The 9,249-nt window shown below is 27.1% G+C and overlaps 2 protein-coding genes across 7 annotated transcripts; both read right to left on the reverse strand.

Annotated features, from left to right (window-relative positions):
• Positions 1 to 707: 707 nt before the first annotated feature.
• LOC126834340 (MAPK regulated corepressor interacting protein 2) lies at positions 708 to 3,887 on the reverse strand. Of its 3 annotated transcripts, none has more exons than XM_050566192.1 (5): positions 3,298 to 3,887; positions 2,429 to 2,586; positions 1,864 to 1,914; positions 1,644 to 1,694; positions 708 to 1,301 (listed from the first exon to the last, which is right to left on the reverse strand). In XM_050566192.1, exons 1-5 carry the CDS (start codon positions 3,315 to 3,317, stop codon positions 1,231 to 1,233), a joined length of 351 nt encoding a protein of 116 aa, XP_050422149.1. In that variant the 5' UTR covers positions 3,318 to 3,887; the 3' UTR covers positions 708 to 1,230. The 3 variants fall into 3 exon arrangements, with proteins under 3 accessions (XP_050422149.1, XP_050422150.1, XP_050422151.1); XM_050566193.1 differs by lacking the exon at positions 3,298 to 3,887 and adding an exon at positions 3,075 to 3,279; XM_050566194.1 differs by lacking the exon at positions 3,298 to 3,887 and adding an exon at positions 2,759 to 3,059.
• A 1,267-nt stretch (positions 3,888 to 5,154) lies between these two features.
• On the reverse strand, positions 5,155 to 8,892 carry LOC126834452 (uncharacterized). 4 transcript variants are annotated; one of them, XM_050566373.1, is made up of 9 exons: positions 8,719 to 8,881; positions 8,608 to 8,635; positions 8,082 to 8,158; positions 7,376 to 7,526; positions 7,107 to 7,180; positions 6,744 to 6,912; positions 6,466 to 6,539; positions 5,844 to 5,991; positions 5,155 to 5,428 (listed from the first exon to the last, which is right to left on the reverse strand). In XM_050566373.1, exons 1-9 carry the CDS (start codon positions 8,806 to 8,808, stop codon positions 5,337 to 5,339), a joined length of 903 nt encoding a protein of 300 aa, XP_050422330.1. In that variant the 5' UTR covers positions 8,809 to 8,881; the 3' UTR covers positions 5,155 to 5,336. The 4 variants fall into 4 exon arrangements, with proteins under 4 accessions (XP_050422330.1, XP_050422331.1, XP_050422332.1 ...); XM_050566374.1 differs by lacking the exon at positions 7,107 to 7,180 and having other exon boundaries at positions 6,744 to 6,803; positions 8,719 to 8,892; XM_050566375.1 differs by lacking the exons at positions 8,082 to 8,158; positions 8,608 to 8,635; positions 8,719 to 8,881 and adding an exon at positions 7,588 to 7,702.
• Positions 8,893 to 9,249: the final 357 nt, after the last annotated feature.

Consider the following 9,249-nt stretch of genomic DNA (forward strand, 5'->3'; position numbering starts at 1 on the left):
TGGTCCAATCGCCGTACCTACAAGGATATTTGATTTTGTAATTACCATCTACGACTTGAGTAATATCAATTACAAGTGTATGTTTTTTTTTTTTGGCAAAGGTCAGTCTTTCTAAATATTTTTGTTCAATTTAACATTTATTATTCTCTTAAAAAAAAACTAGTTACTTACAAATCAGAAAAGGTTACAAAATCTTCTTTCGTTATAATTATAATTTTATAAAATAGTAGTTACCTACCAACCCATTGCGGTTCTCAAATAAAATAATTACAAACATGAAGCTACACTTTCCACCAGTTTTATATTGGATTTAGAGTTTAGACCAAAAGATCAGGTTCTGTTAGACTTATTATGAAAAGCAATGAGATAATCAAAAAAATACACTTCAATAAAAAATATTATATTTAAAAAAAAAAAAAAGGAAAGATAACCTAAAATAATAATAATATAATATAATATATATTTGGTACAATTTGTTAAGAATAAATTACCCATAATAGAGTCATTTGTGTATTACTTTAAAATAATAATTTACAAAAAGGTATTTGATAATTTCAACATTCTACAAGTACCTTATGGAACAATAACAGTGTTAGTAAATAATAAAATAAAATTGTATCTTAAGAGAATAAAGTAAATACTTAATTTTGCATATTTATTAATACTAGTATAGATGCTTTATAAATATTTTAATTGCTGTTCAAAACTTCTTTTTTTTTTAAATGAAAAATCTTTTGTATAACATAGTCTGCATAAAAATGGGATTTCAAGTAATTTATTTCATACTAAATAAAGTAAACATAAAATATAAAAAAAATATACAGACCTTTACGTTTTACAAAATGGAATGTCAAATATATTAATAAGTACATACACACATTAGTAAATTGTATGTATACATTTATATTATATATATGTAAATAAATTTTGTTAATTATATAATAAAAAAAAATAATAATAATAAGAGTAGATTAAATTATAATAAAATAAAATAATACTTATTTATTGTAATAGTTTTTTTTCCAAATACTAACATTCATTTTTTGAACATGATAAAAATGAAAATTAGAAGAGTTTATATCCTTTTTTTTAATTTTAACTTTTAATTGTAATTGAATAGAACCGATTTGAAAAGTATTTTCAACAGAAAAAAAGTTATGATTGAACAATAATTAAATAAATAGGGATTTTTTTTTTAATAAGAACGCACATCATATTAATAGAATTGTGTTAGGAACGTTGCTGGTAGCGTTGAATTGTTTGTTTTCCCCACCAAGCTTCAAGGTCAAAAGGCTTAAATCCTAAAATAAATAGATTTTCAATTAAAATATTATAACACAATTTGAATAATTTGAGTACACGCTAATAGTATTTGAAATCCTAATAATGTTGTTTAATTTAAAAAAAAAATCAGCACATAAAAAGAAAAGTTCCTACTATTCCTAGGAGAAAACGATTTTTTGTCTATACATATATTTCAATATATTTTGTTTTTTATAAAACCAACTCCTCGTGATTATAATATTAAATAATAGTTGTGAAATTAGAACAAAACTGTAAGTAGCGGCCTGAATTTAAATGTGTACAATTTACGTCAAAGTTAATAATAAATGCAATTATAATTAATAAAAATATATGCGTACCTTTTAATTTGTCACTATGTCCTTCTTCGTAAAATTGTATATGGAAACGACCTGAAATAAATTTATGATTATAAAACAAAAGCTCGTAACAGAATGACAGCATAAATATGTTTTATTTATTCTCTAGTTAACTAAAAATATAAAGAACATCTTTAATTAAGACTTTCTTGATGATTTAAGTGGTTAAATGTTTGTACAATAAGATACCAAACAAACTTACCATTGTTTCCTTGTGATCCATTTTGATACTCTTGGTATACTACATTCCAAGCTAAAACAAGTTTAAAATGTTACATTATATATTTCTACCGTAAACAAGTAATAGACAAATTTTGCCTACTAAGCAGTATCTATTTTTAAATGTCGAGGGGATTTTTATTTTAATTAATAAAACTGTTTATAATATTAAGTGTCGACAATGTAGCCATTGAAATGTAGAGAAACTTTGGCATCTAACTAGTAACATCAATTTAAATTATATTATAGACAGACTATACCATTTTTGTACTTGATTACAGTTTTAATTTAATGTGAAATACAGAAATGGTATGGACGATTGTCACGTTAGTGTCGTTTACGACTATTACAATAAAAAAAATCAAAGACAGCTATAACCTTGGTTGTCAATTAACAAAAATATTTTAGCTACTTCAAATATAATAAAAATGTATTCAGACGATTACACTGATTTTTAATATACCACACATATTAGTTTTTTTCTTTATCTTAGAAATTATTAATTAATTTATCGTATTTTTTAGAGTTAAATACATTTTTATACTTACAATCTCCTACAAAATGTATAAGCTCGTCATGTTGTGATATAGCACTTCTGTCAGCCGAGGATGAGTTATGCTGTGGAGCTAACGGCAGTGGTTGAGTGTCACGAGCTCTAGCCGATGACCCGGCTAATCGACGCCCCATATTCGATGTAGTGTTCGCACTAAAATTATAGTATTAAATAATTTTTTTACGATTAAAAAATAAAATCGAGTACTAATAATGTGCCTCGACCCCTCTTAAGGGCGCACTTATAAACATTGTACACAGTATACTTCGGCAATAATGATACTATCGACAGCATTCACCACCAAGTCGTAACTCAAAAACATTACCTACAAGGAGAAACTTGTTCAAAATGTATAATATGTCAATAATGCGCTGTGCCAATTTTTACAATAAGAAATGTATACTGAATATTAATAGTGTAAAACGATATCTGCATAGAAAACAAATTTCCAAAAAATATTGAAGTGTTAACAAGAGTCAGTCTATGATAGTCTATGATATGTACAAACAGATTTTGTCTAAATTATAAGAAGAAAACCGATGCAATTGTACAGTGTGTACAGCGGACGACATTTATTGGCAATAGAAACATGTGAACTCGAAATTGGAGGGCCGAACTATGGTAAAGATGAAAATAAATACCTGAAATAGAAAAAGCAAGCGAAAAGTGATTTCAATCTTATCAACTACCAGCCAGTTGCCACGCATTCACGTAGGTGTCGATGAGAATGGGTAACATAATAATTATTGTTTACGACAGAAGGAAACAACGATTGGCGTTTTGGTAGCTAGGTATGGTACATTGTTATTGAATTTATTATTATAATAAAATAAAGCGTTGGTCTGCAGCTGTTCATCGACTTACCCAGAAGTGATCTGTGTCATTGGCGACAGATGTACGTGGCTATTTTAGAAAAAAAAAGCACGGATGTAGGCGTTGGGACTGAGTGTACGAAAAGAAGAGCGAAAAAAAAAATTATAAATATATCTCGGTCGCTCGGTATTGCGTACAACAGCCACGAACAAAAACAATAATAATAATAATTTATTATTCAAGCTTTTTTGTGTTTTGTTTGTTTTCATTGATAACACAACTAAATTGGGTTACAGGGAGTCCCAAATGTGCGGCGGCGACGACAACCGTGATTAGACGCGTCAAGTTAGCATTCCGTTTTTATTTCCCAACACAATATTTATTATCGTCTATCGACTAGGTTTAGCTGTTATTACTACTAGCAGCAGCAGCAGCTGTTAACATTGTCCAATTAGGCCGTGTCGCACATTATTTCGAAGACGATAAAACAAGATTTTCCACCGTTCATAACTCATAATAATAATAATAAATTAAAATTGACCAGCGAACCACTAAACATTTGTAAGCGGGTAATCACATGACAAATAGGATTATATTTTATAATAGATCCACATTGATTATTACACACGATCAAAGATAATATAGTTGCCCGGCGGCAATATAGTCCACTAAAGTACCCATGCCTCTTGGCACTAAAACCAGAAGGGTAACTTTGAAAGTAAGCAAAAAACGGTGATGACCATTTTGTAAGGACCTAGATAGTATCGTGTGTTATATATATACACAACTAAAAATAAGAAGATGGCCGCCACGGTTTTGCGTGATAAGTATCTTGACCGTGTTCATTTTTTATCAGTGTCCGGGGCTTTATCATAGTAAATCAGACAGCTCTGTGGCGCTCTCTGTTAGTTGAATTTTGCAACTACCAAATCTTTTTGACATATTATTAGCGCGCCAAATTCAAATTTTGGAAATTACAAAATGTATAATATGTATTCATGTTATTACATATAATTTAGTAGTTACTATATTAAACACTAAAAATTATTTATATCTAGTATAATTGTATAGTATATATTATATAGAATCTATCTATATACTATGTATACTTATGTATAATTTATAGTATTTAATTACATTTCTAGAGGTATACTAATTTTACATATAATTATAAAAAAAACAGATAAGCAGTCTGCAGTAAATTAGTTTATCTATACTAAAAGCAACTAGTACACTTTTGTGGTCGCTTTTTTATTGCTTGTTCGCCAATCATATTATCTTAAATCGTGCAATTAGAACTATTAACACTAAAATGAAAACAAAATTGATCAACTATGTAATCAGTCAAATGCATTTTTCTTGGGTAGTAATTTTATATTTTTTAAGAAATGATGCGTCTATGTGTAAATTCTTTCCATTTTTGACCTTATTAAGTACTTAGCTTAGGCACCTTAATAAGTACTTTCTGGTACGATTTCTGATCCAAAGAATTGTTATACGAGAAAGTCAGTTTAGCGGTTAAAAATATATCCCCAACAGGAAAATATATATTTATATTTTTGTAATATATAAAATTAATTAGTCAAAACTAAGTGTTTTTACTATAAAAATTATTGTTATCGCTATTCAGAGAGCAAAATTTGGCTATACAGCAATAAGACTTAGCAAACAAACCTTAAGGCGATTAATGTCGAGCGCCAGTGTGGATACAAATTTAAATTTTTAAGTCAGATTTTGATGTTAGGATTAATTTTTTAGTTGATGTTTACATTTTTGTTTAAAAATTTACAAATACTCATATACATGTAAACAGGGCCTAGCCCGTATACAATAATAATAATGACTTAAAAAAAAAAAATGTATACTAGTATCGGACTTAACAAAAAAAAAAAAAGATAATAAATATTATATATATATATAATTTTTATTGAATTGAAAGACAGTGTCCAAATAAGAATTAGACAGCATATTATAATTATTATGGCGACAAAATAATAAGCAAATTATTAATTTTTATGACAATTTAGTAATTTTGGTTATCATTATACTGTTTATCTTAAAATTGCATCTTATCGGTGACTACCATCCGATCACCTTTGGTGTTGTAGTATCCGCGGTTTTGGAAGATAATTAAGGCTCATGGCTTTGCTAAAGCCATCAAAGTATAATCTCTGTCCGTTACCTGAAAATCATCAACATAACATAAATAAAATATACAAATAACTTAAAATAATTAATAATAAAATTATTTGTTGCTTCATAACATATGTCAATTCAGGGAATTATAAAAGATATCATAAGAGTTTAGGCCATTAACTGTTTTGATGATTTTGAGTGGCCAGTATTTGAATTAGGTAATTTCTAGTTAATTTTTTTGTAAGCGGAAAGAGAGGAGTTACTTATGAAAATTAATATAGTTGATTATCTGTTAGGCGTGGTCGGGTTGGGTCGAGAAAGTTTTAGATTAAATAAAAATAATAAACCAAGTAATTTAAGATTACAATACAGTAAAACTACAATTTTTTGGCTAAAACTATGCTTACATCGAAAATGATTTTACAATAATTAAGTACAGTTATTAAAAAAATCATATTCACCTTTAGGTACTCCATACTTTTTTATAATATGATCCAGTGAAAAAATATTATGATCGTAATCTGTTCCGTAGTGTGCAATCATATCGCTGAGGTATAAATAGTCTCTTCTATCACCTCCGATTATTCCTCTAAATACATCATACAACCCCTAAACATTATTACATAAAAAATTATTATGAACAGTGGCATTTAAGAATAAAATATTTTAACCCAATTCTACCATTATAAATTAGCTATATTTTATATTATTATATTAACAATCCAAATATGCATGAAGAGGAAATGCCATTTAAATAAAGTAAATTAAAAATTGTTTCAATATAAAATACAATTATTTTCTATTAATAAAAAAAAAAAAAAACGTTTCCTACATAACTGTAAGTAAAGTAGCCAAAGACTAGTAAATTTTACAGAATTGAAATCGCACCATCCTGAGAAATCAAGATTTAGTCAGACTTTATGGTCTTAAATGTTCAAAATGAATTTTAAGCAGCTATGTCAATTTTTCATTAACAATTCCTATTTATTAATAGATACAATATATATATATAATATGTATGTTATTATTTTTGGAAAACAAGATTTATCAGAAATAAGATAATAATTTTAAAATTAAACCTACAGCACATCTTGGTACGAGGCCTAGATTCACGACCTTTCTAAACTGTCCTATATCCATTTTGTATATTTTTCTAACTGAAAAACACCACATCATAAGGAGAAAATTAAACTCATCTTTTATTTTAGAATATAATATAATTTCTTTGTAATATAAATTTTAGATTTAATATATGCCTGTATAAATAAATACACAGAAGTTAAGTGTTAACTATCGCGAAGCTTACTAAAATTTATTATACATAATTCAACATTTTTTTTTTCATTTCATTAATAGTTCACCTGGTCCAGGTTCAGCTTCACATTGGGTTCCGTGGTCTTGCATTTTGCGGTAGAGTTCATCTGTGTCATAATTTGGACAAAACTTTTGATAAAAATTTCGTAACTCGGTGAAGGTAATATATTCTCTATATTCAGATGTTTTTATTAAGTTATATAAATAATTAATATCCTGATAAAAAAAAAAATGATAAGTATATATAACTTTAATTTCAGTTTAAAATTATAAAAATAATAATTTACTTAATGAGAAGTAGAGGTAGACCGAATAAAATTGTAACGATACATCTTTATTTAATGTATGTTATTATTTATAGGAATCAACATTTATCAGAAATAAGATAATAATTTTAAAATTAAACCTACAGAGAATTTTGGTACGATGCCTAGTTTCATGGCCTCTGTAAACTGTTTAAGATCCATTTTGTATTCTTGTCTAACTAAAAATCACCAGATCATAATGAGAAAATTAAATAACCTTTTTTTAAAAATATATAATTTGTTTGCATTATAAAATTGTATATTTAATATGTGGGTGTACAAAAAAATACACAACAGTTAACTATCGTAAAGTCTACTAATATTTAATATACATAATTAAATAATTTGTTTTATTATTTTCATTAATAGTTCACCTGGTAAAGGATCAGCCTGACATACGGTTCCGTGTTTTTGTAACATGTCCAAGAGTTCATCTGTGTCAACTCCATAATATTTACTTAAGTCGCTGAAGGTAACATATTCTTTATCTGCAGATTTGATCGCGTTAAATAGATTATCAATTTCCTAAAAAAGAAATTTTAAGTGTACATAATTTTAATTTCAGTTTAAAAAAAGAATAACTTACATAAGTAGATTATAGTAAATCTAGTATTTTAAAAATATTTGGCACACAACCGGAAAATTCGACAGTTTTTATCATAACGATAATTTTTAATGATTTATCTGATAAGAGATAAGAGATTAAGTTTTAAGTAGTACTAGAGTACTAAGCAGTACTACCAACTGTTACACTGACTAGGCAACATCGGTAAATCAAAATTAAGCACTCGTAGACTTAACGATTTCATTAGTTTTGAATATTATAGAATTTACCTAATTTACTTAAATAAAAACGTACAGCTTTTGTTTTAAGAATTTTGGCTAGTCGAAATATTTAGTTATTTTTTTTTAAATAAAAATAATTAGTTGAAACATTTAACTGGCCTATAACCCCAGTAATCATTCGGAGCTGGTGAGTAAATTATATTCATTATGTTACCGTTTAGATTTCAAAAGTCTATAGACCTTTAAAAAATTACACTAAATACCCGAAATAACATAATAATTTAAACATATTACAGGTTGCTGCAAACTTGGTATGAGGCCATTTTTCGCGTCTATCTTAAAATTGTCGAAGTTCTTTCCGTATTCTGTTTCTAGAAACCACCATAGAAAAAAAGTGTAAACATTTTTTTTTTTTAAAAATATGATATTATATTTTTGTTAACTTTCGTAAAGCATATCACTAATTAATATATAATATAATTTACATTCGTTTAGGTATGCATAGCTGAGAAGGTAACTATTGTTTTTATAATGATGTGATTTTATTTTGACAATATCTTCCAAATTACATATTTTTCAACTTAAAATTACGCTTATGACTTTTTAAAATGATTTACAAATTAGGTCCAAAATTTTATAGAATATTCTACATTAACCATTCTCCCCTATGAAGCGTTTATTGGAATGTGATTTTATCATGTTACCTCCCCGCCTCACTACGCCTCGACTTGGCTTTTTTTGAAATTATTTTTATTAATATAATGAATGTATTAATAAAGGAAAATGGCATCACGATAATGTAATCTTAGTCTCGCCTTACCATAAGTATTCCATAGATGCATTATTTCCTAAAAGTATAAAAATAATATAATAATTAAATTATTATTTTTTTATTTGTTCAAAAAGTAATTGTTGAAAAAATTATAGTTACCTCGTCATCGAGAGTGTTTTCCATCGCAATAGAATATAATATACACATTGTTATGATGATGTACTTTACTTCCATTTTTATAAAAAACATTGTTCTTATTGATAAGCTTACTAACTTGAAAAATCAACCGGACTTGACTGAAGAGTAGCTATCACACAAATTATTGTTATGCTAAGTCGTAGCCTGCTGTGTAGTAAACTGTTTGTAAAGAAAATTTAAAGAAAAACTACTACGCTATTCAATCTAAAAAAAAAACCTTTAGAATAACAACATGTTTTCATCGTTCGATATTGACTTAGAGTAGTGTATCGAGTTGAAAACAAGTTGTTGTTTTTTTTTACCTTTTCAAGCTTAATATGGGCCTAAAGAGTATAGGTATCGAAACAATTTTCTTGTGTTTTGCATATTTTGCGAACGCTTTCAATAATATATTCTTCATCGGAGTACAAGTATAAGCGACAACGTTAACCGCTGAAGGGACACTTGTACCAATATAAGACACCTATTTGTTTTGCGATGATTTCTTACTTG

Source organism: Adelges cooleyi, unplaced genomic scaffold, assembly GCF_023614345.1.
Source record: "Adelges cooleyi isolate 19-005CV unplaced genomic scaffold, UGA_ACOO_1.1 ACOO_flye_CR_arks_rails_tigmint_CR_PRNA_21, whole genome shotgun sequence".
NCBI classification, from domain to species: domain Eukaryota; kingdom Metazoa; phylum Arthropoda; class Insecta; order Hemiptera; family Adelgidae; genus Adelges; species Adelges cooleyi.